The sequence below is a fragment of the Piliocolobus tephrosceles genome, chromosome 3 (assembly GCF_002776525.5).
Source record: "Piliocolobus tephrosceles isolate RC106 chromosome 3, ASM277652v3, whole genome shotgun sequence".
Classification (NCBI taxonomy): Eukaryota; Metazoa; Chordata; class Mammalia; order Primates; family Cercopithecidae; genus Piliocolobus; species Piliocolobus tephrosceles.
In genome coordinates, this window is record NC_045436.1 from 132,393,869 (window position 1) to 132,419,943 (window position 26,075).

The following is a 26,075-nucleotide window of genomic DNA, read 5'->3' on the forward strand; positions in this document are numbered from 1 at the left end:
TCCTGCTCTGCTTCCCACATTCTCTAACTTAAGAAATAGTATCACCCTCCACCTACCCATTCACTCGAAAGAGAAGTCTGAGAATTCCTCTGCTTCCCAAATCTACACTTAGTCACTATATTGATTACACATCTTGAATCTCTCTGGAGTCTATCCCATTCTTTCCTCAGGAAACCTGATTATCCTCTTTTTAGGCTTCATCTTCTAGTTACTTTCAAGGTTGACTCCCACTTTTCTCCATCTCTTCGGCCTTTGGCTCACAGTCCCCGTGTCCATCTATCTCATTTACTAAACTATCTCAGGGTCCACTGAGTCTTCCCCCACCCTGCCTTCACAGTTCTAATCTGTCCATTCTCAGGAGTTTCCTCTCTCCTCAACCTCAGGCACACAATAAAATGACTACACTTTGGCCTTTGTCATCACTCAGAACTCTGCTGGCTTCTAGTTCTTCAACTCCAAAATTCCATTCTGACTATAGCAAACAAATTACTTTTGGTACTCACCACGCTCTTTAATCTGTCTTGACCTAGTCCCATAAACCAGCAGCCACCTGTTACTCACTTAATTTCATAATCTTGATCCCATGGTTCAGCTATCTTAATGATTCTGTCACTAATATTGTAGATTCTTCCACCAACCCATACCTGCTGAACAATCACCAACTCTGGATGTGGCCCATCGTTTCGTTTTTTTGAGACGGTCTCACTCTATCACCCAAGCTGGAGTGCAGTGGTACACTCTCAGCTCACTGCAACCTCCGCCTCCCAGGCTCAAGCAATCCTCCCACTTCAGCCTCCCAAGTAGCTGGAACTATATAGGCTTGCGCCACCATGCCCAGCTAATTTTTGTATTTTTGGTAGAGATGGGGTTTCCCACACTGGTCTCAAACTGGGCTCAAATGATCTGCCCACTTCAGCTTCCCAAAGTGCTGGGATTACAGGGGTGAGCCACCGCACCTGGACCCATAATTTCTTTTTCTTGCTCTATAACTACTGAGCATAATGCTAAAAATAGTAAAATAAACTAAGAAAGTACATAATTTCCAAATTCTTTAATGAGTATGAATTACTTTTACAACTAAAATAATAATGATAATAATAATAGAAAAAAGAATTTAAAATATTGATTAGAGAAAGCTCTGGGCATTAAAGTTAGACTACTTGTATCTGAGTAACTAACACTACATACATTTCTAAGCACACATATAAATTACTACCCAGATCATTAGAAATAAATAAGAAGTTTATGGTCTATTCAATATATATTTTCAAACACTAAAGTCTAAGCATGAAAATACAATCCAAAGTCCTATTTTAGTCAATGACGTTAACATCGTTAAAAGATTAAATGTGTACAATTTGTCTTGAGAAGGAATCGATTTACCTGGAGTTTGTACTACAGCATGCAAATTCTTTTCTTGAAGTTGTTGAATTCTTTCATTCTTAGCTTTGCTCTCTTTCTCCAACAGTTTGAGTTTATGAACATATTGGTTATTTAGAAATTTCAGATCATCTGTTTCACGTGCACACTTCTTCAATGAAGTTTTCAACTCTTAAAATGAAAAAGATTCAGACTATTTTAAAGACCAAGAAATCCAATGAAGGTTTTCCATTTCACAAAATACAAAAAGTCGTATCAATTTAAAAGTCTCCACCTGCTTCTTACGCATGCTTTAGTAGAAACGTATTCCTTCTTCTACTATTATTAACAAAACTGCAAATAACTCACTAAGCACAAAAGGGAATCTTCATTTTGCAGCTATTGTATGAGCCTAATGTACATCATAGCTTTTGATCCAGTAAATTGGGTCTGAAGCTAAAGGATTACCAATTCATACCATGGATTAGATAAAGTTTTCTACTTAATATAAGAATAATTCATACTAAGATAACCATATAATTATCTTTTCCCTAGTACCTTTGAAATCATCCTATTCTACTTGACAGCTCAAAGACTGACTATAAAACAGTCAGCATGATGCATGGCTTTCACCTTATTTACTACTTTTATTTTCAGTAAGGGAAAAACAAAAGTTGTTTCAAGAACATTTCTTCATATCCAGCATTTAATATTCCCTATGGCAATTTTAATTCTAAAATTTTAATTTTAAAAATGTAATCCACATATAGTGATTACCATAGCTATATAATGCACATTTATTTTCCTTCTCAGGAACTCTTCAACATACCCTATAGTATTTCAGGGGCTATTAGCAGAAGGACTACCATATTTTCTTTTCTTTTTTGAAACAAGTTCTCACTATGTTGCCTAGGCTGGTCTCAAACTTCTGGACTCAAACAATCCTCCCACCTTAGACTCCTGAGTAGCTGGGATTACAGGCACACACCATCCAGCTGTAGGACTACTATATTTTCTAATCGATAGTTTTAAAATTAGACATTAGCCTTTCCTTCTAAAACAAAAAGGACAAAGACGTTGCATTTTAAAAATTATCAAATTTTCACTTACCTTTAACGTGTTGGTCCGAATGTTCTCTCAGTTTCATTAACTCTAGGTATAATTCATTATTTTCTCTACTCAATCTTGCATTTTCAAGTTTATAGGGTTCCAAAACAAAATCAAAATTGGCACTTTCTTTTTCAGCTTTCACAGCAGATAATTTTGATTGCCGAAGGCTCTCTGTTGTATGAACTAAGTCGCTAAAGAACAGAAAATTTAAATACCAGGAAATATTTCATTAACTTTCTAATAACTAAAAACATATTTCTAAAGAGGCTTAAAATACAGTCATGTACCACATAATGACATTTTGGTCAATGACAGACCACATATAGGAAGGAAAGTAGTTCTGTAAGATTTATAATGGGGGGAGCTGAAAAATTCCTATTGCCTCATGAGATCCTGGTCATTGTAACACTGTAGCACAACACAATACCTTTTCTATGTTTACATATGTTCAGATAGACAAATAGGCACCACTGTGTTACAACTGCCTATAGTATTCAGTACAGTAACATGCTGTCCAGGTTTGTGGCCTAAGAGCCATAGGATATAGACCATATAGCCCAGGTTTGTGGTAGGCTATACCATCTAGATTCATGTAAGCACACCCTATGATGTCGGTACAATGACAAAATCACCTAATGAATGACATGTTTCTCAGAACGTGTCACTGTCATGAAACTATCCATGACTATATTTGAAGACCAGTGAAGCAGACAAAGAACTTCAGGGGAAAAAAAAAAAAAAAAAAGGAACTTAAGGGAGAAGTGTCTCTCAATTATATCAGATACCCAAAAAAACAGTAATTCTGTTCACAGAGAAAACCCTCAGAAATGTTGACTTTGAACAGTACAGCATGAGCGGTGACCTTTACAGTTCTGCAATGTGTAAGGCCTGGATTGATGGCAGGGAAAAAACAGATGAGCTTCATGATTGAAAGACTTTCCGAAAAGCTACCCTTTTCTTTACCGAAGCATGAAGTTCAATCAGAAATGAGTTAAGTGGATTAGGGATCACACAGGTTTAAAACTGTATTTTTGTCTTTACCTGAAAAGTTTTTCTACCAAAGGTAAACACTCTACTGTCAGAGTCTGGCGGTATCCCAGCTGATCCAGTCTTTTCCTAATATTAATATACTTTCTTTCTACAGCTGTAGTCATCTTGTACTTCCAAAACAAGTTTTATTCACTTCCAAAAATTAAAGTCCTGAGAGAAAAGAATGAAACATTGTTATCTTCTTATAGCTATGATCGTTGTTTCACAATAAGAAGAAAAAATTATTTTAATATGAAGCAATTATTTTTTGTTTTTCTTCAGGTAGGTAGCCTTCTGGAAAATTCAGATTTAAAGCCAATGCTTATGATATTCCTGTTGCTGCATTAAAATAAATACTTCTTCATACAACTAAATGTAAAAGTTAAAATACTAAAGCTTCTAAGAGAAAACAAAGATTTTTCCTAAGCCTGAAGTAGGTAGAGACTTCTTAGAGAGGCCTCTTTTAAAAGCACTAAACATAAAAGATAAATTTGATAAACTGGACTTCATCAAAATTTAAAATGTCTCCTCATCAAAATACTCAAGAACAGAGAAGGCAAACCAAAGAGTGGGAGAAAATATTCACAATATCTGACAAAGGATTTGTATAGGGAATATAAAAGGAACGCTTACAGCACAATAGTAAGACAAACATCCCAATAAGAACATTAATTTGGGCTAAAACTAAAATTTAGTTGCGCTAAAGACTCAGACACCTCGCACAGGTGTCTGAATGGGAATAATGATGTGAAATGGTGCTCAACAGTAGTCGATATGGAAATACAAATTAAAACAACAAGGTACAATTTATCCCAAACTAGAATGACTAAAATTACAAGGACCGACAATAGCAAATGTCGACAAAGATCTGGAGCAACTAGAATCTTCACACACTGCTGACAGGAGTGTAAAATCACTTTGGAAAAAGTCTGGCAGTTTTTTATAAAGTTAAACATACTTCTAGACTATAACCCTGTGATTCTATTCCCAGGTATTTATAGAAATAAAAAATATCCACAAAAAGACTCTACAAGAACGTTCACAGGAGCTTTACTCATAGTAGCCCCAAATTGGAAACAACCTAAACCCCCATCAACAGCAGAAGGCATAAACTATGATACATTTATACAATGCAATATTAAGGGATAAAAGAAACTACTGATATACATCAACAGCATGGATGAATCTGAAAAACATTATTTGAGCAAAAGAAACCAGACATATACTGTATGACTCCATTTATATGAAGTTGATGAACAAGTAAAATTAAACTATGGGGTCAGAAATTAAAACAGATGTCTGGGGAGGTGAGGCAGCTGCAGATTGCCTGTTAGAGTTAAGAGACAACTTTTTAGGGTAATGAAAATATTTACATTGATTGGGATGGTGGTTACACAAGTGTACACATTTAGACAATGTACTTTTCAAATAGTACACTTAAGCTCTATGCATTTCACCATGTAGATTTCACTTCAATTTAAAAAAAAGACACACATAAGTACCTCTGTTTAAGTTATTATCTTTGTCTTTTTAAATATTTATAAATATATTCCTATCAATCTGCCCTAAAATACAGTTATCCAAAGATCATTTCTTTTTTTCAATTTTTATTTTTACCTTTTTTAGAGAGAGGGTCTTACTATGTTGCCCAGGCTGGTCTCCAACTCCTGAGCTCAAGGTATTCTCCCACCTCTACCTCCCAAAGTGCTAGGTTTACTGCTGTGAGCCAATACGCTCAGCCCAAAGATCATTTCTTTAGAAACTTTGCTCTTTTCTAACCTTTGCTAACTAACTGCAGTCATGGTACTCATATTTCTAAGCCAAATAAAAATTTTGTTTTACATCTGTTGTTCTTCACAATATATTAAAAATGCATTACATGCACGAGCATACATGTAAAAGCCGATCCTCACAACTACCCTGTGAGGGAGAAAGACCAATGGTAACATCCCTACTTAAACATGAGGAAAGGCTGCCTCAAGAAAGTAACTCTTCCAAAACCACGGGGCCACAAAGTAGGCGGGCAGTCATCAGAGACCAGGTCTCCTGAGTCCCGCATGCTTCCTCAACTTACCAAATCATTTCTAAATCAGTCACTCTCCTTGGTGACTCCTTTCTGTATATCTTTCTCTTTGCTCTTGTTAACTTTTCTTGAATCGCTTCCTAATGGATTTCCTAGGTTCCTTCCACAAGAGACACCTAAGTGATGCAGGATTTTTAGGGAAATTCTTGCAAACATCAGAAATACACCTGACAAATCCAGGTGTATTGCTAGCAGGGTGTAAACTTAAAGGGGTGCACCACTCAAAACATTTCCCCTCTTTGCTACCAACTCCAGTTACCCACAGATAATACCTCCTCACATCCTGCTTTGGAGGGGAGGGAAAGAGAATGAATACGAATCAATAAATCATGGGCAGGGCCTCAATACACAGGACAGATTAAAATCCTCCCAGACAGAAACATGTTAGGCCGTTCCCACCCATGAACTGTTGCCTTCCCCCGTAATCCCCATCCAAATATGGTGGCTATACTCTAAGTTTCTAGCAAAGCAACATAAAAGGTTCAGTTTGGGAGTCACCCATACATATATGTGTAGAAGTATCTGGGGGTTGGCGTCTGAAAACCAGTACATTTAATGCTGTATGTACGTGTGCACAGGGGTTAAAAAAAACAAAACAAAACCGCAAACAACAAAGAAACCCGTTAGCTGTGGTTATGTCGGAGTCTTTTCGTATTGAACTCAAAGTAGTAAAGGCTGGAAAGCAGTGGAGAGGCTTCAAAGGAGCTGGGTGAAGGTTAATTAAAGGCTGTCGTCCTACGCTTTGGGACAGTTTTGTTACAAAGAGCATGGATGACTGTGACAGTGAGACGGCATTTTAATGTTTAAATCGAACCATTGGTCAACAGCAAGCCTGTCTGCACGGCCTACACTGACGCTCCGTAACAAGCCGGCCCAAGCTCTCCTCCGGCCAATCTCCGGTTTGCAACTTTACCGTCGGGTGTTGACACGAAGGAGGTGTGGGGGCGGGGTGGGTGGGAAGAGTCCCCGCGCCCCTCCCCACCCGGTCCGACCCGGCCCAGCCTCACTTCCTCCCGCGGCCGCGCGGCCTCCCGGCAGCGCCCGAGCCCGGCCCCCGGGTACCGCCCAGAAGGCGAAGGCGCCACTACCGCCGCAGCTGGTCCCCTCGCTCCCACGGCCGGACTCACCGGCAGCTTCAGCCGCATTGCCTTCGGGCCTCGATTTCCCCCACTAGCTCCTTCCGCCCAGGCACGGGCTCCGGCGCTAGGGCAGTTTGAAAATGGCGCGGAGGGACGATCGGGGCCGACACGGAGGAGGCGCCGCGGTTACCCTGGTAACGGGAGCGGCGGACGGTGCGCGGCTCGCGGCGGGGACGCGCTTGGCGACGATGGCGGCGCCCCAGTGCCCGGAAACGCAACGGCCCGGACAGCGCGAGCCCACGGCGCCCCCTGGAGGTCGGCGCCCGCGGCCGTCAAATGCCAAACCTCAGCTAGTGCCTGAGCTGGCATCCTTTTCCTCCTGTCGGCGGGAGGTGTGGATCTCCTACTGTGTATGCGGCGAAAACGCCGCCCCAGTACCAGACCCTGCAGCGGAGTAGTCTTCACTTGCAAGGTGAACACGTGCTCACCGGTTGTCTCTGCAGCTTTTCCTGACAACCACCCGATGCAATTAATTGTTCCACAATAGTATCTCCCTGAGGCTCTGTGTAGATCCATGGAATTCATCCATCAAAATACAATCATTTGTTGACCTGTCTCTCCCTGCCGCCCCCAACTGTGAATTCCTTGAGTCAGAGACTATTTTACTCAGCAAAACATTTGTGAGTGGAATTAAATTGAAATAAACTGTTATAGTCCACTAACAGATGGAAAACACATAGTAAAATCCTAGAATTCCATTTCTCCCCTGAAAATTTCCCAGACGATCAGAGGGAGTTTCATTCTTTACTGTTTACTTTTCTCCCAAGTAGGCCTTCTGAGGCAGCAGAATAGGGAAGGAAGTCAGAAGACTGACCAGCTCACACATATGGAATGCATATCGTACATACACTTAAAATCATGGCAAACTCACGCAGGCGCACTAAGAGAAAAACAACAAGAAAAGGGATATGACAATTATAGGAAATCCCCTCCCTAGAGTTAAGGAAGAGTAGGAAGTGGGCATAAAAGAACAAAGGCTATTTTAATCCAGGGCTGACACCACTTGAGAATCAGCCCGTTCCTCTCTCTGGAACATTCTTTGCTTAATAAATTTTGTGGAGTGGTTATTTGTGAGTCTCATCCAATTCTTTGTTCACAACACCAAGAACCTGGAACTCCCAACTTCCAATCTGGTAACATATTTTGGTGAGCCAGCCAGGAGGTAAGCCCAAAAGAACTGGGACTTTTTATTTTTTTTCTTTTTTGCTTCAGCTCTTTCACTTTGGTTTAAAGCTGCCTTTTGCTGGCACGGATTGGACAGTTAAGAGCCAAAAAGGCACCGGCCACTTGAAGACTACCATTGTTGTGGGAAAGCAGAGGATCAGAGAGACCAATGGGTAGAGCAGGAAGACTTAATATTAAGGTGTGCACCGGCTCAGTGGATTTGCATCCAAAAAGCTGAGCCCTGAACAAAGACAGAGCTTGGCTTATATAGGCTAAACTACAGAAGCAGAACCAAGGCAGTAAATCATACAGTGACAGGTTTCGTAATCTATAGCATAACTGCTGACTTCACATAACTTGTGGCTTTGCTTAGCTCGTGGCCTTGCAGCTGTGTCAAAAGAAAAACAGGAACCTACAAATCTTGCTAAACACAGGCAAAAATAGTCATAATTAATGGTCTAAAGAAAGAGAAACAGTAAAGGAATTTGTTTTTCTTAACCATTGCTCGGGGGTGTTTGGAGCTCATTCCTGGCTTCTTAGACTAGGTCACCATGACTTTCCTATAGCCTTGCTTGTTACTATTCTTAGAATGAGTAAATGCAGTACAAAACTTATTTCTTTCTTTAAATTCCTGTGACAGGATAACCTGATTGGAGAATGGAACAGATAAGTCCCACCGGGTACAAGATCAGTCCCTGCAACAGTGAGGTGCATGTTTGTGCGGCTATAATTATTACATTATTTGCTGCTTGTTTTTTTTTGTTTTTTGTTTGTTTGTTTGTTTTGAGATGGAGTCTCACTCTGTCGCCCAGGCTGCAAACTTGGGCGCCCTCCCACTGCAAACTTTGCCTCCCGGGATCAAGCAATTCTCCTGCCTTAGCCTCCTGAGTAGCTGGGATTACAGGCGCCTGATTTGTTTTTTCTAAGACCAGCCCAGCGGGTGCAAAAGAACCAGCGGGTAGGCAAGTGTAGGAGCAAAACTGCAAGTTTATTTTGGTAACCTAAGGTGTGGGGGAGAAGTCTATCGGCCTCTGGCAAAGGAGGCCGGCAGAGTCCCCCGGTGGGGCTCTCGGACGGACTTCCCACAGTCCCGACATCCCGACAGGAGTGGGGCTGTGAGAAGGCCACGTGGCCCACTGGCCAAGAGTGGCTTTTCTAGGAGTGGGAGGGCAATAGGCGGGGCACGGGCGTGTGGGGGGGCGTTCCACAGGTGCGACCAGGTAAATCTTGGTCTCTTCAGATTGACATCACCTGGCGCATGCCCAGTTGATCTGCACCTTCCCTGGCGCCGGCTGCATTTTCGCGCGCGTGGGAATTGTTGGTGGTGAAGAAGAACCCGGAAGTGCACATCTTGCCTCCATTCGTCCAAACAGTCCAACCTTTTATTGATAATAGTGATAAAGGGGCGCCGTGGTCTGTCTGGCTACTTCCTGCTGTTAAGGGGCGTCGTTAAGGTCAGGGCCCATGGTTGGTATTTGGACGCACGGATGAAAAAAAAAAAAGGCACAGTATTAGTATAGGAATGAGGAATGGAAGCATTTGTTGGAATATGGGCAAAACCCAGAAGGAAGGTCCTGGCAAGGTTGGGGAGTATGAGATAGTTAAGAAAATTTAGTAAGTTTGAGGCGAGTGGGGGAAAGCCAAACTGATTTCCACTGATTGCTTTCGGTAGGGGCCTTTTTTAGCTGGGAATGAGGAATGAGTGCGCAAAGTAATTGTTGGCCAGGCAGCAATTAAGGAGTGGAGTTTTTGTGGAGTGGATGGCTTTCCCCTTACTCCTACTACAGAGATATTGGATGGAAGGTTAGGTCCAGAGAAGGATGGCAAAACAGAATAGGTAGCCTCGCTGTTGATTAAAAAATTAATTGTCTTACCCGCTACCAGGAGAGTTACCCGCGGCTTGGCGAGGGTGATGGGGGTCCCCGAGTCTTGGCACCTTCAGTTGTCATCGTCCAGATGTAGGAGCTGGAAGGAGCTCCCAGGATCCTGGGAAAGGGGGTCACGTGGAGGCGCGGCACCTGTTCTCAGGGTGGGGCAATCAGACTTCCAGTTTCCTCCCTGCTGGCAAGCAGGGCAGGGGGTTGCTGGTGGACGAGGGTTAGGACATTCACTGGCCTAATGTCCTGATGCCTTGCACTTATAGCAAGGCTGCGTTGGGACTCGGGGACCTTGCGGACACCTGTTGGCATAGTGTCCTGCCTTGCCACACTTATAGCAGGCTCCTTTCGTGGCCTTGGAGTCTGTGGGGTGTGTGCTCTCTGGTCTGGGGTTACGACTGGGCTGTAAAGCCACTGCTAGGAGCTGTGCCTTCTGTTCAAGGCGAGCCTGCCATCTCCTCTCTGGAGTTATAGACCTTAAGGGCTAATTTAACTAGGTCTTGTATTGGTGTCTGAGGACCATCCTCTACCTTTTGAAGTGTTTTACGAACGTCAGGAGCTGATTGAGAAATGAAATAAGACGCCAAAATGGTGGCCCCTGTGGGGGAGGCCGGATCTAACCGGGTATACTGGGTTAGAACCTCAGTCAGTTTAGGGTAGAGGTTAGGATAACCTGGAGGTCATGCCAAGTTAAGTCATAGGCCTGACAAAGGTATCTAAATTCTTTTATGTATATGGTAGGATTAGCTGAGAAATCACCTAAACGCTTCTCAATTTTGGAAAGATCGGCCAATGGAAAAGGGACATGTACTCTGACTACCCCCTCTGCCCCAGCCACCTCTCGCAAAGGTGCTAACACTGTAGGAGGGTGTGGGCAGAGATAGGGGACTCAAGACAGCCAGTTGGGGGCCCCGAAGGAGGCACGGGACCGAGGGGATTACTAGTAGATAAGGAGGAGGAAGGAGGAGTCTGGATGGGGGGAGGAGGAGGAGTCTGGGCAGGAAGGGAGGGGGTGGAGAGAAGGAGGAGTATAGGGATGAGAGCTCAAGGCCCAAAAGCCTTGTATGTAAATTTCGGACCACTTGCCTAGCCGCTGGCAGAAATTGCTGAGGTCAAAAAATTAAGCGCTTCCTCCTAAGGTCTTGTTCAAGCTGTAAGGTTTTTAAATTGGCTAGGAGGCACCCTAAGGGGGTGCTCTTTGGAAATCTGGACTGGGGGGGTTTCCCGTTTGTTTCCTCTTTACTTACACAATGGACACAATGGAAATGGAAGTGGATCTCTGCCTGGCTTCAAAGCATCCTTTGGAACCAGCAGAGACAGACTGGAGGCTCATGGAGCCAAAGTGGAGATTACCTTCAGGTGGACGTGTCCGTCCTGAACGGGTCTCCCGTGCCACTTGGTGGCTCAAAATGGACCTCGGACCTGCGCAGCATTTCTGGCCGAGGGAGGTAAAGAGGAGACAAAGGCACTTACCCCAGAGAGGCCATGAGAGTGAGGGAAGCGGGTCTCAGGTCCTGGTCCGTCTGCGGTGTGGGAGCAGGAGGAGGTTCCTCAACCCCTAGAGGCCTGAGGAGGGGTCTCCTCCCGGGTCTTCGGCACCAACTGATTTGTTTTTTTCTAAGACCAGCCGAGAGGGCACAAAAGAACCAGCGAGTAGGCAAGGGTAACAGCAAAACTGCACATTTATTTTTGGTCACCTAAGGTGTGGGGGAGAAGTCTGTCGGCCTCCGGCAAAGGAGGCCGGCAGAGTCCCCCGGTGGGGCTCTCGGACGGACTTCCCACAGTCCCGACATCCTGACAGGAGTGGGGCTGTGAGAAGGCCGCGTGGCTCACTGGCCAAGAGTGGCTTTTCTAGGAGTGGGAGGGCAATAGGCGGGGCATGGGCGTGTGGGGGGGCGTTCCACAGGTGCGACCAAGTAAATCTTGGTCTCTTCAGATTGACATCACCTGGTGCATGCCCAGTTGATCTGCACCTTCCTGGGCGCCGGCTGCATTTTTGCGCGCGCGGGAATTGTTGGTGATGAAGAAGAACCCGGAAGTGCACCATCTTGCCTCCGTTCGTCCAAACAGCGCCCACCACCACGCCCGGCTAATTTTTGTATTTTTAGTAGAGACAGGGTTTCACCATGTTGGCCAGGCTAGTCTCGAACTCCTGGCCTCAGGTGATCTGCCCACCTTGGCCTCCCAAAGTGCTGGTATTTACAGGTGTGAGCTACCATGCCCAGCCAGCCACCATGCCCGGCCTTGCTGTCTGTTTTAATTTTTTTTCTTCATTTGTGTTGGGATATCATGTTTAGACCAATTAGAGATATCCCCCAAACCCAAAGGGCCAGGGCAATAGGTAACTGTCTGTGGGGAGCCCAAGGGTTAGCATCAGCCCAAAGATGAGGGCCAACCACCTGGATAATGAGGGATCAGATCTAAATTGTTTTAGTTTCTAGATGTAAACTCATGAACCCATGAGACTCCCTTCTTCTTTTCCACAGAGTAGTCCTGGGAAGCACTCCCTCGGTCCTGTCTGACTCCCCTCTTGGCTGCATCTTCAATCGTTGCAATCAGTTTGACCCTGAAAACCTGTGAAAGAAATGCCTAATATTTTATTGTAACACCTTTTGGCCTCAATTTCAGCTAGGGAGTCAAGAGCAATGGCCAATGGAGTCTCAATTATGACACCATCCTCCAATTAGATCTATTTTGTAAGATACAAGGCAAATGGTCAGAAATACCATATGTGCAAGCCTTCATGGCCCTATACTAAAAGCCTACCATTTTCAAAGCCCCCAGAGGCAAATTACTCTGTCCTTACTGCTTATGCAGGAAACCTTTCCTCCCAGTCCATGAATGTTATGGGAATGGAGGGGAAGCCAAAAATGAGACACTTTGCTCCTCCTTTAACTTGTCAATTCGAGAAGCAAATTTTCCAATAGGAGTTTCTAGTAATATCAAGCTGCCCAGACCTCTTGTTGGGGGCAGATACCATGGTTCAAATAGGTGAATTACTACAATATAAACACTGCCCAGCAGGATTGATGACAGTTGGGGAAATGAACAGTGTCCTAGACCCCATTAACAAACAGATCAACCTACTAGCTTGGTATACTGGGAAACCAAAATGGCAAAGCCAGTCAAAATACAGCTTTAAAAGACTCCAGCTATTTTCCTAACCAAAAGTCATATCTAATCAAGCTGGAGGCCCATAATTCGGGAATTGCTAACTCATGAACTTTTAAAGCCTTGCAAATTCACCTTGTAATACTCCCATTTTATCCATCTTAAAAACTTCGGGGGAATATCAGCTAGTACAGGATCTCAGAATAATCAGTGAAGCTGTTATCCCTATCCATCCATTGGTGGCAGATCCATACACTGTCTTGGCTCAGGTGCCACAGGATGCACAATGGTTCTTGGTCCTAAAACTGAAAGATGCTTTCTTTTCCATTCCTCTGGCCCCAGAGTCTCAACATCTTTTCGCCTTTGAATGGCAAAATCCAGATACCAAAGAAAAACAGTACACTTGGACAGTGCTCCCTCAGGGTTTTTGGGATAGCACCCATTTCTTTGCTCAAACCCTGTAAAGGGATCAAAGAGATTTATTATTGGAAAATGGAAGCATACTTCAATATATAGATGACCTTGTGTGTAGCCCAACCCAGGAAGCATCTGACTAAAATACTGTAAAAGTCTTGAATTTCCTGGCAGACAGGGGATACAAAATGTCAAAGAAAAAAGTTGAAATCACCCTCCAACAAGTCCAATATAGGGGTTATATGCTAAACCCTTGGGCCCAGCAGATATCCCCAGAACAGCTATAAGTCATATGCAGTCTGGACCCCCTTATACCAAACAACAGCTCTGTTCCTTTTTAGGAATGGTGGGATTCTACAGGATATGGATATCAATTTTTGGGCTCATAGCAAAACCCCTTTATGAAGCAACAAGGGGGCCATAAAATGAGTTAGTAGAATGGATGGACTTCAGAAGTGAGGAAAGCCTTTGTCAAGTTAAAACAGGCCTTTGGTCAAGCCCCCATTCTTGGCATCCCAAACCTCACTAAGCTCTTTTCCTTGTATGTAGCAGAAAAGAAGGGCAGAAAAGAAGGGCACAGCTATGGGTGTGCTAACCCAAAAATTGGGTTCAGAACCAGACCAACTGCCTATTTTTCCAAGAAATTGGACATGTGACCTTTGGGTGGCCAAGCTGCCTGTAAGCAATAACAGTTACTGCTATTTTAGTGGAAGAAGACACTAAAATCACCCTAGGTCAACCACTGGAAGTTTTAACATCACATCAGGTGAAGTCAGTCTTGGAAATAAAAGGGTATAGTTGGATAATGAGGAAAAGGTTAACCAAGTACCAGGTTATACTCCTAGACAATCCAGAGGTAATTCTTAAAACCTGTAATGCTCTGAATCCAGCTCCATTGCTGCCCACAGGCCCAATAATTGGTCATTCATGTGAACAGGTCATCATATATACATACTTAAGCCGACCTGATTTAAAAGATTGGCCACTCCCAGACTCAGAGGCTGACTGGTTCACAGATGGCAGCAGTTTTGTGTCAAATGGGAAATGCCAGGCTGGATATACAATAGTAAATGACGACACCATCACTGAAGTCCAACTGCTGTCCCCAGGGCATGTCAGCACAAAAAGCTGAAACAATTGCTCTTATCTGCGTCTGGATATTGGGGAAAGGAAAAAAGCAGAATATCTATACAGACTCCAAATATGCATTTCTTGTGGTTAAGGCTCATGCTGCGATTTGGACAGAAAAAGGACTACTAACTAGGAATCACTCACCCATAGAGCATGGGCCTGGAATTCTCCAGTTGTTGGAGGCAATACATTTGCCAGAAGCCATGGCTATAATCCCTCGTAGAGGGTATCAAAAGGCCTTAGCTCCTATAGTACAAGGGAACAAAAGGTGGACAGGCAAGCAAAAGCAGCAGACCTCAAGGTGCAATCTCAGAAAATCTTAGCACTGCTTCCCTTCTGTGATTCCCCAGTATAACCTGAATACACATCACAGGAGGAACGGGTTATAAGGGAGCAAGGAGGACAGAAACAAGGACCTTGGTGGTATATGGGATCAAAAATACATATCCCTCAAACAGCCCAGTGGAAGGTTATTAGAAACCCTGCACAACTCTTTCCAGATGGGGAGAGATGCCACGCTGGCCATGGCAAACAGGGTCTTTATTGGGTCTAACTTAGCCTCAGTAGTTAAGCAGGTCTGTCAAGCCTGCTTACTGTGTGCATTTAACAACCCAGGAAACAAAATGCCTCTGCTAATGGAACCAGTCCAAAGAAGGGGAACTTACCCTGGGGAAGACTGGCATCTGGACTTAACCCATGAGCCTGCTTGCAGATGATACAAGTTTTTTGCTAATACTGATAGATACCTTTACAGGCTAGGTTGAAGCTTACCCTACTAGAACAGAAAAGGCTAATGAAATTGTAAAAGTCCTCTTAAAATAAATAATTCCACAGTTTGAGTTATCCCGAAGCCTCCAGAGTGATAACGGCCCATCCTTTGCCTCCCAGATAACTCAAGGGGTGGCTAAGGTGTTGAGAATTAAATACTATTTGCGTTCAGCATGGAGACCTCAATCCTCCAAGAAAGTAGAAAGTTTTCCTGGAGGTTTCTACTTTCCTGGAGGTTTCCTGGAGTTTGATAGTGCCCATCAAACTTTAAAATGGGCACTAGCTAAGCTATGCCAGGAAACGTCAGAAACTTTGGTCAGTTTACTACCCATACCCCTTTTTAGATTCCGTAACTCCCCAAGGGCAAAAGTAAAGATGAGCCAATAGGAAATGCTGTATGGGAGACCCTTCTTAAGTAATGATCTAATAACTAATCCAGAAACAGCTGGGCTAATAAAATACCTAATTAATCTGGGATAATTTCAACAAGCATTACAAAGGTTCTAGACTGAAAGGCTTCCCATACCAGGAAGTAACCAGCAACCCAAGATTAGGTCAAGAGATAGAATACTTAAAGAGGGGTCACCCACTCAACAGCTACAACCCAATGAAAGGGACCTTTTTCAGTTATAATAACCACACCCTCTGCAATTAATGTGTTAGGATTAAATAGTTGGATACATCTTTCCAGGCTTTCAAACCTGCAATACCTAAAGCTCCAGACCTAGAACATGAAGCTCCCATCAATCGCTACCCTGTGAACCTGTGGAGGATCCGAAGTACCTGTTTAAAGGGCATCCAAAAGATAAGTAAATTCCTACTGACTTTGCTGGTGTCTGTGTTGCATAGTTACTATGGGATAAGTAATCCTAGTTATTTATATATATTTGTCATTTAACTGCTTGCTTCCCCCACAAGGGAACCATTTTTTATGTCCATAATCCTATTTTCACCAATATTGGGGGTCCAACCTCAATACCAAGTGTTTAAACAGATTCAACGGTTAGTCGCACTAACTTAACTTCCTGTTACATTTGTACCTCAGGCTCACTATCAGCTGAAGTTTTACCATTACCACTAGAAGAGATAGTCAAGGTCAATGCAAGAGTCACTGTTGCTACCCAGTCAGAAGCTACATATCCCAGTCCAGCTGTGGAAAGCTTATTCCTAACAGTCTTATCTCAGATCATAAGAAACAACCCAAATTTAAATTTTACAAATGCCCCAAATCATGTAAGGGTTTTTCACAACCTGACTTCAGAGAGCCAATTCCCAATTTGTTTCACTTCCCACCGAACGAATGGGACCTTTCTGGGATCCCTAAACAATTGTTTATATGAGGTTGTCCTCAGTTGGACAAATCAAGAGAAACATTACAATTCCTCAGAAACAAAAATCAATTCATATTGCAAACTAGGAAAACAAAACCAATTCCTCCTCAAGTATCCTGATCCAAGGTGACCTCAATATACAAGTAATACCAATACTTCCAGTATTTCCACTGGTTGGACCACAGTGTTAATCAACAATTCATCTTTGCCTCCAGCTCAAGCTTTGGCTTGGGGGGGTCCAAAGATCATTCGTAAAATTCTACCCCAGCTTATCTTTCCACTCTAGGCTTAATGAACAACTTGCTGTGGCTGGAACACTTTTATGGGAACAACTCACTGGAACTTCCTCTAGTGGCTCAGACACACCTTTGGAACTAGCATCATGGGGATATGAAGTATCTTTGGACCCTGGGCAAGGGTTGTATTTCGTATGTGGAAATTCAGGGTACATGAGTCTTCCGAGTCAATGGAAAGGGACTTGCGGCATCGCTGCTTTACTTCCAAGACTGTTTTATGCAAATGCTAGTATATATAAGACACAGCCATGCATTTGTAAAAAGGGCAGCTCCAGTGGTATTACATCCTTCAGCAACTGCAATAACAGGACTTTTAGGAACCACACTTGGGCCCATTTCTCTTCAGTTGTCTTCACAACAAACAGGCTTTGGCAGAAATTACAGCAGCTATCCAAGAACAACGACATATAGATTCCCTGGCAGGCATTGTCTTACAAAACAGGAGGGGGCTAGATCTCCTCGCAGCTAATCGGAAGGGATTATGCGTTTTTCAAAAAGAAGAATGTTGTTTCTATATTAACTCCTCAGGCAAGATACTGGGACATCTGACTAAGGCAATTAATGTAACCAATTTAAGACCTGCACAAAACACCCTAAATTCTGTTTAAATAACTGCAAAAAGTTGGATAGCCCCTTTTATAGGACCCTTAACTGTAATTCTTCTGTTGTTCATTTTTGGCCCTTACACTGTAAATTTGCTAACCAGATTTATTTCTTCCTGTTTAGAGTCTATCAAGCTACAAATGGCTATATTGCCTGAAGCCCCAGACATCATCATACAAGAAATAAGTCCACACTTCATAATTTCCCCCTGGATAGAGCAGGGTGAGAGTTCTGTGGTCCCCCGTTAGGTAGGGTCAACAGTCCCACTCAGCCGGAAGCAGCTATAGAAGAAAGAACTTCAATCCTCAGCAAGCTATAGAGATTTATGGGGATCACATCTCTCAGAGGGAACTGAGGCAGGAGAATAGGGAAGGAAGTCAGAAAATCAACCAGCAGCCCGTTCTCAGCAAAACAAGCATAAGGCACCATCTGATAAGGAAGCTGAAGCAATGAACCAGTGCTTTCTGCAGTAAACAAATCTGGTATAAAATGAAACAGGAAAGTCACTGAAAGAAGAGCATGCGCATTAGGGGCAAAATGTGTCCTCAGGATAACCTTTTATTATAATAAGTTACTTAAAGCCCATACATATGGAGTGCATATCATACATACGCTTAAAATTATGGAATGGCAAGCACACACAGGCACACTGAGAGAGAAAAACAAGAAAACTGATATGTCAGTTATAGGCAACCTCCTCCCTAAAAGTTAAACAAGAGTAGTAAGGGGGTATAAAAGAACAAAGGCTGTGTTAACCCAGGGCTGATACCACTCGCAGATCAGCCTGTTCCTCTCTCTGGAACATTTTTTGCTGAATAAATCTTGTGGTGTCATTATTTATGTGTCTCCTCCAATTCTTTGTTTGCAACACGAAGAACCTGGAACTCCAACTTCCAATCTGGTAACACTTTCACTCTAAAAATGTGCTTATTCTTTGTATATCATGTAACTGCTCTATTGGTTGTACCCATGCATATATTAATGTTTCCACTTTTTATGCCTCCCCTGTTTTTCTCATGCCTTAATGAGTTGTTCTATGGAATTTCTAGGAGGCAATGAGTTGAGTTCTATAGATGACTTTTGTACATCTTGCACATGTACAATTTAACACTTTTTTTGTGAACAACAGATATCTTTTTTGAAAAGAGGTAGTCTTGCCAAGACAATCCTAAGCCAAAAGAACAAAGCTGGAGGCATCAAGCTACCTGACTTCAAACTATGCTACAAGGCCACAGTAACCAAAATAGCATGGTACTGGTACCAAAACAGAGATATAGACCAATGGAACAGAACAGAGCCCTCAGAAATAATACCACACATCTACAGCCATCTGATCTTTGACAAACCTGACAAAAACAAGAAATGGGGAAAGGATTCCCTATTTAATAAATGGTGCTGGAAAAATTGGCTAGCCATAAGCAGAAAGCTGAAACTGGATCCTTTCCTTACTCCTTATACGAAAATTAATTCAAGATGGATTAGAGACTTAAATGTTAGACCTAAAACCATAAAAACCCTAGAAGAAAACCTAGGTAATACCATTCAGGGCATAGGCATGGGCAAGGACTTCATGTCTAAAACACCAAAAGCAACGGCAACAAAAGCCAAAATTGACAAATGGGATCTAATTAAACTAAAGAGCTTCTGCACAGCAAAAGAAACTACCATCAGAGTGAACAGGCAACCTACAGAATGGGAGAAAATTTTTGCAATCTATTCATCTGACAAAGGGCTAATATCCAGAACCTACAAAGAACTCAAACAAATTTACAAGAAAAAAAAAAAACCCATCAAAAAGTGGGCAAAGGATATGAACAGACATTTCTCAAAAGAAGACATTTATGCAGCCAATAGACACATGAAAAAATGCTCATCATCACTCACCATCAGAGAAATGCAAATCAAAACCACAATGAGATACCATCTCACACCAGTTAGAATGGCAATCATTAAAAAGTCAGGAAACAACAGGTGCTGGAGAGGATGTGGAGAAATAGGAACGCTTTTACACTGTTGGTGGGACTCTAAACTAGTTCAACCATTGTGGAAAATAGTGTGGCGATTCCTCAAGGATCTAGAACTAGAAATACCATTTGACCCAGCCATCCCATTACGGGGGTTATACCCAAAGGATTATAAATCATGCTGCTATAAAGACATGCACATGTATGTTTATTGTGACACTATTCACAATAGCAAAGACTTGAAATCAACCCAAATGTCCATCTGTGACAGACTGGATTAAGAAAATGTGGCACTTATACACCATGGAATACTATGCAGCCATAAAAAAGGATGAGTTCGGGTCCTTTGTAGGGACATGGATGCAGCTAAAAAGGATGAGTTCGGGTCCTTTGTAGGGACATGGATGCAGCTGGAAACCATCATTCTCAGCAAACTATCGCAACAGAAAACAAAACACCGCATGTTCTCACTCATAGGTGGGAATTGAACAATGAGATCAGTTGGACACAGGAAGGGGAACATCACACACCAGGGCCTATTGTGGGGAGGGGGAGGGGGGAAGGATAGCATTAGGAGATATGCCTAATGTAAATGATGAGTTAATGGGTGCAACACACCAACATGGCACATGTATATGTATGTAACAAACCTGCACATTGTGCACATGTACCCTAGAACTTAAAGTATAATAAATAAATAAATAAGGAAAAGAGGTAGTCATAAATAGATTAATATCATAGCAAAATGGCTGTGCAACAGCCATCCAGTCAAGATTACTCTTTAGCTTCCCTTTGCCCCAAACACATACCAATTAGACAATGTAAAAATAAAACCCAAAAAAGAAATGCAAAAAGGTGAGTAGAACAAAAGTCATTAGTGAGCTTTGCTCCAAGTGACATGGAAGACCAGAGTCAGGGTCACTGCTGAACTTAAAGGCCTGAGGTCAGGGTCCCTGGATGTTTTAGGCAGTTCTCACATTGCTATAAAGAAATACCTGAGACTGGGTAATTTATAAAGAAAAGAGGTTTAATTGACTTATTAGCAAACTAAATTCAACAATACTTTTAAAAGATGATTATGACAAAATGGCATTTACCCCAGGGATGCAAGGATGGTTCAACATATGCAAATCAATGTGATACATCACATTAACAGAATGAAGGACAAAAACCATATGATTATTTCAACTGATGCTGAAAAAGCATTTGATTAAATTCAATCTCCTTTCATGATAACCCTCAAAGGGCCAGGCACAGTAGCTCACACCTGTAATCCCAGCACTTTGGGAGGCTGAGATGGGCAGATTGCTTGGGCCCAAGAGTTGGAGACCAGCCTGGACAACAAGGTGAAATCCCGTCTCTATAAAAAAATACAAAATTAGCCAGGCGTGGTGGTACACACCTGTAGTCCCAGCTCCTTAGGAAGCTGAGGTTGGAGGATTGCTTCAGCCTGGGAGGTCAAGGCTTCAGTGAGGAGATCACGCCACTGCATTCCAGCCTGGGCAATGAAGTAAGACCCTTTCTCAAAAAAGAATCTCAAAAAACCGGGTATAGAAGGAACTACCTCAATGTAATAAAAGCCACAGCTTGTATCATACTAAAAGAGAGAAAACCGAAAGCCTTTCCTGTAAGATCTAGAATGTGACAGGGATGCCAACTTTCACCACTGTTGTTCAACATAGTGCTGGAAGTCTTAGCTAGAGAATTTCAGAGAAGAGTACAAAACAAAGAACATTCAAATTGGAAATGAAGAGGTCAAATTATCCTTGTTTGCAGATAATATGATCTTATATTTGGAAAAACCTAAAGACTCCACCAAAACATTATTAGAACTGATAAATTCAGTAAAGTTGTGCAATAAAAATCAACTTATGAAAATCAGTAGCATTTCCATATGCCAACAGTGAACAATCTAAAAAAGAATTTTGAAAGTTATCCCACTTACAATAGCTACAAATAAAATTAGATACCTAGGAATTACCTTAACCAAAGAAGTGACAGATCTCTACAATTAAAGCTATAAAACATATTATGAAAGAAATTGAAAAGGACACACAAAAATGGAAAGATATTCCATGTTCATGAATTGGAAGAATAAATATTGTTAAAATGTCAATAATACTTAAAGTAATCTACAGATTCAATGCAATCCCTGTCAAAATATCAATAACATTCTGCACAGAAATTTTAAAAAATCCTAAAATTGATATGGAACCACAAAAGACCCAGAGTAGCCAAAGCTATCCTGAGCAAAAAGAACAAAACTGGAGGAATCACTTTACTTGATTTCGGATAATACTACAGAGGTATAGTAACCAAAATGGCATGGTCCTGGCATAAAAATAGACCAATGGAACAGAATAGAGAATGCAGAAACAAATCCATACATCCAGAGTGAACTCATTTTTGACAAAGGTGCCCATAACATGCTATTGGGGAAACGACAGTCTCTTCAGTAAATGGTGCTGGGAAAACTGGATATCCATATGCAGAATGAAACTAGACCACTATCTATCCTCATATACAAAAATCAAATCAAAATGGATTAAAGACATATCTAACTCCTCAAACTATGAAACTACTATAAGAAAACATTGGGGAAACTCTCCAGGACATTGAACTAGGCAAAGATTTCTTGAGAAATACTCCAAAAACACAGGCAACCAAAGCAAAAATGTAAAATAGGTTCACATCAAGTTAAAAAACTTCTGCATAGCAAAAGAAACAATTGACAAAGAGGCAACCGGCAGAATGGGAGAAAATATTTGCAAACTACCATCTGACAAGGGATTAATAACAGAAACTATAAGGAGCTCAAACAACTCTAAAGGAAAAAATATAATAATCCAATTTAAAAAATGAGCAAAAGATCTGAATAGACACTTCTCCAAAGATGACATATGAATGGCAGACAGGTATATGAAAAGGTGCTCAACATCACTGATCATCAGAGAAATGCAGATCAAAGCTACAATGAGATATCATCTCACTCCAATTAAAATGGTTTATATCCAAAAATGAGACAATAATAAATGCTGGAGAGGATATGGAGAAAAGGGACCCTTGTACACAATTGTCGGGAATGTTAAATCAGTACAACCACTATGGAGAAAAGTTTGGAGATGCCTCCAAAAACTAAAAATAGAGCGACCATATGATCTAGCAACCCCAGTGCCAGGTATATTCCTAAAAGAAAGGAAATCGGTGTATCAAAGAGATATCTGCACTCCTGTGCTTATTGCAGCACTATTCATAGTAGCCAAGATTTGAAAGTAACCTAAATGTTCATCAGCAGATGAATGGATAAAGAAAATGTGGTATATATACACAATGGACTACTATTCAGCCATAAAAAAGAATGAGAGTCTGTCATTTGCAACAACATGGATGGAACTGGAGGCCACTGTGTTAAGTCAGACAGAGAAAGACAAACTTTGTATGTTCTCACTTATTTGTGGGAGCTAAAACTTAAAACCACTGAACTCATGGAGACAGAGAGTAGAAAGATGGTTACCAGAAGCTGAAACAAATAGTGTGTTGTGGGGGGTGAAGTGAGGATGGTTAATGGATACTAAAAAAATAATTAGAATGAATAAGATCTAGTATTTGCTAGCATAACGTGGTGACTATAGTCAAAAATAATTTAACTGTACATTTTTTAAAAGTGAAAGGGTATAATTAGATTGTTTGTAACATAAAGGATAAATGCTTGAGGAGATGCATGCCTCATTTACCAGATGAGATTATTACATATTCTATGCCTGCATCAAAATCTCATGTACTCCACAAATACATACACCTACCATGTACCCATGAAAATAAAAACTTTCAAAAAGAACAGGTGAGTATGAATGAGAACTAATCAGAAAACTTTGAAATTAAAAATATAGTCATCAAAATTTTTAAAAATTAAATGGCATAAACTGTAGAAAACACACAGTTAAAAGAATTAGACATATTTACCTGGACCCCAGTGCAGACAAAACAATCAACTATATGAAAAAGTAATTAAGAAATATAAATAATAACTTGAGAGATTCCAAGAAGGCCCTAGAGGAATAGCAGCTATCGTAGGTTGAATGGCCTCCTAACGGTGTCTACACTCTCATCTGTGGAACTTGGGACTAGTATACTACATGGCAGGAGGGAGTTGGCAGATGTAATTACGATTAAAGGCCTTAAAATAGGGGGCATTGTCTTCAATTCTACATGTGGGCCCAATATACTCACACAAGGCCTTAAAAACAGTGACGTGGGCCGGGCGTGGTGGCTCAAGCCTGTAATCCCAGCACTTTTGGGAGGCTGAGGCGGGTGGATCACTTGAAGCTAGGAGTTGGAGACCAGCCTGGCCAATATGGCAAAACCCTGTCTCTACTAAAAATAAAAAAAATTACCTGGGCATGGTGTCACACACCTGTAATCCCAGCTACTCAGGAGGCTGAGGCCGGAGGATCACTTGAGCCCAGGAGGTGGAGGCTGCAGTGAGCTGAGATCATGCCACTGCACTCCAGCCTGGGCGACAGAGCAAGACTCCGTCTCCAAAAAAAAAAAAGAAAAGAAAAAAAAAAAAAAGCAGTGAAGTATAAGAAGGATTTCATGGAAAAAAAAAGGACATAACAAGCTGACTTACTGGCTCAAAAATGGAAGGGGCAGGCTGAGAGGAATGCAAGCATCCTAGAAGGGCTGAGAGAGAGCCTGTTCACAACTGTTAACTGAACCTTAGCCCTACAGCTGTAGGAAACGGAATTCCTTACACCAATCTGAATGAGTGGACCCTACCCCAGATTCTCTTATCTCTAGATAAGAGCCCAGGCACTTTGATTTAGGGAGCAGAACCCACCTAGAGAGTTCTGACCTGCAGAACTATGAGATAATACCTGTGAGTTGTTCTAAACTGCTAAGGTTGGGGTGATTTTTTTTTTTTTTGTAGCAACAGAAAAACAAATATAGCTGAGAAGTCAGGCTTGAAGAGATAACAGCTAAGAATTATACAGAACTGAATCAAGGCACAAATATTCAGATAAAAAGTTTGCATCATCTAACTAAGGAAAGCAGGTTAAACATACACAGTTATTGCAGCTCTCTCCCTCTTTCACTTCCCTAAAGTTACAATAAAGGGCTTATTTATTTATTTGACAGTCTTGCTCTGTCGCTCAGGCTGCAGTGCAGTGGCACAATCTTTGCAACCTGCCTGCTCCTGGGCTCAAGTGACTCCCCTGCCTCAGCCTCCGGAGTAGCTGGGACCACAGGCATGTGCCACCATGCCTGGCTCATATTCGTATTTTTTGTAGAGATGGTCTTTCACCATGTTGCCCAAGCTAGTCTCCAACTCCTGGGCTCCAGTGATTCTCCTGCCTCAGCCTCCGAAAGTGCTGGGGTTACAGGCATGAGACACCACACCCAGCCAATAAAGGAATTTTCAAGGTGCTTTTTAAAAACCATTAGGATGGAGCAAGATGGCCGAATAGGAACAGCTTCAGTCTCCATCTCCCAGCGCGAGCGACACAGAAGACCGGCGATTTCTGCATTTTCAACTGAGGTACTGGGGTCATCTCACTCGGGAGTGCCGGACAATCGGTGCTGGTCAGCTGCTGCAGCCCGACCAGCGAGAGCTGAAGCAGGGCGAGGCATCGCCTCACCTGGGAAGCGCGAGGGGGAAGGGATTCCGTTTTCCTAGCCAGGGGAACTGAGACACACAACACCTGGAAAATCGGGTAACTCCCACCCCAATACTGCGCTGTAACACCGGCACACCGGAGATTGTATCCCACACCTGGCCGGGAGGGTCCCACGCCCACGGAGCCTCTCTCCTTGCTAACACAGCAGTCTGCGGCAATCTAACCGCAAGGCAGCAACGAGGCTGGGGGAGGGGCGCCCGCCATCGCTGAGGCTTAAGTAGGTAACTAAAGCCGCTGGGAAGCTGGAACTGGGTGGAGCTCACAGCAGCTCAAGGAAACCTGCCTGTCTCTGTAGACTGCGCCTCTGGGGACAGGGCTCAGCTAAAGGAGTAGAAGCCTGTGAAACGCGAACGACTCTGTCTGACAGCTTTGAGGAGAGCAGTGGATCTCCCAACACGGAGGTTGAGATCTGAGAAGGGGCAGTCTGCCTGCTCAAGTGGGTCACTGACCCCTGAGTAGCCTAACTGGGAGACATCCCCCACTAGGGGCAGTCTGACACCCCACACCTCACAGGGTGGAGTACACCCCTGAGAGGAAGCTTCCAAAGCAAGAATCAGACAGGTGCACTCGCTGTTCAGCAATATTCTATCTTCTGCAACCTCTGCTGCTGATACCCAGGCAAACAGGGTCTGGAGTGGACCTCAAGCAATCTCCAACAGACCTATAGCTGAGGGTCCTGACAGTCAGAAGGAAACCTATCAAACAGGAAGGACACCTATATCAAAACCCCATCAGTACGTCACCATCATCAAAGACCAGTGACAGATAAAACCACAAAGATGGGGAAAAAGCAGGGCAGAAAAGCTGGAAATTCAAAAAATAAGAGCGCATCTCCTCCTGCAAAGGAGCACAGCCCATCGCCAGCAACGGATCAAAGCTGGTCAGAGAATGATTTTGATGAGATGAGAGAAGAAGGCTTCAGTCCATCAAACCTCTCAGAGCTAAAGGAGGAATTACGTACCCAGCGCAAAGAAACTAAAAATCTTGAAAAAAAAGTGGAAGAATTGACAGCTAGACT

General features: G+C 42.7%; 1 protein-coding gene and 1 long non-coding RNA gene across 3 annotated transcripts in view; one reads left to right on the forward strand and one right to left on the reverse strand.

Annotated features, from left to right (window-relative positions):
• The window catches only part of CEP135 (centrosomal protein 135), an 81,977-nt gene extending 75,038 nt beyond the window's left edge, over positions 1-6,939 (reverse strand). For both annotated transcript variants that reach the window (XM_023192188.2, XM_023192187.2), the window contains exons 1-4: positions 6,709-6,939; positions 3,511-3,669; positions 2,470-2,660; positions 1,384-1,551 (exon numbers count right to left, since the gene is read on the reverse strand). In XM_023192188.2, coding sequence (XP_023047956.1) covers positions 1,384-1,551; positions 2,470-2,660; positions 3,511-3,623 — 472 coding nt within the window. In that variant the 5' untranslated portion in view covers positions 3,624-3,669; positions 6,709-6,939. The remainder of the gene's footprint in view (positions 1-1,383; positions 1,552-2,469; positions 2,661-3,510; positions 3,670-6,708) is intronic.
• Positions 6,940-7,592: 653 nt separating this feature from the next.
• LOC111526469 lies at positions 7,593-18,251 on the forward strand. Its single transcript, XR_002726373.2, has 3 exons — positions 7,593-7,882; positions 8,525-8,592; positions 15,877-18,251. It is a non-coding gene; the product is annotated as an uncharacterized LOC111526469 (long non-coding RNA).
• Positions 18,252-26,075: the final 7,824 nt, after the last annotated feature.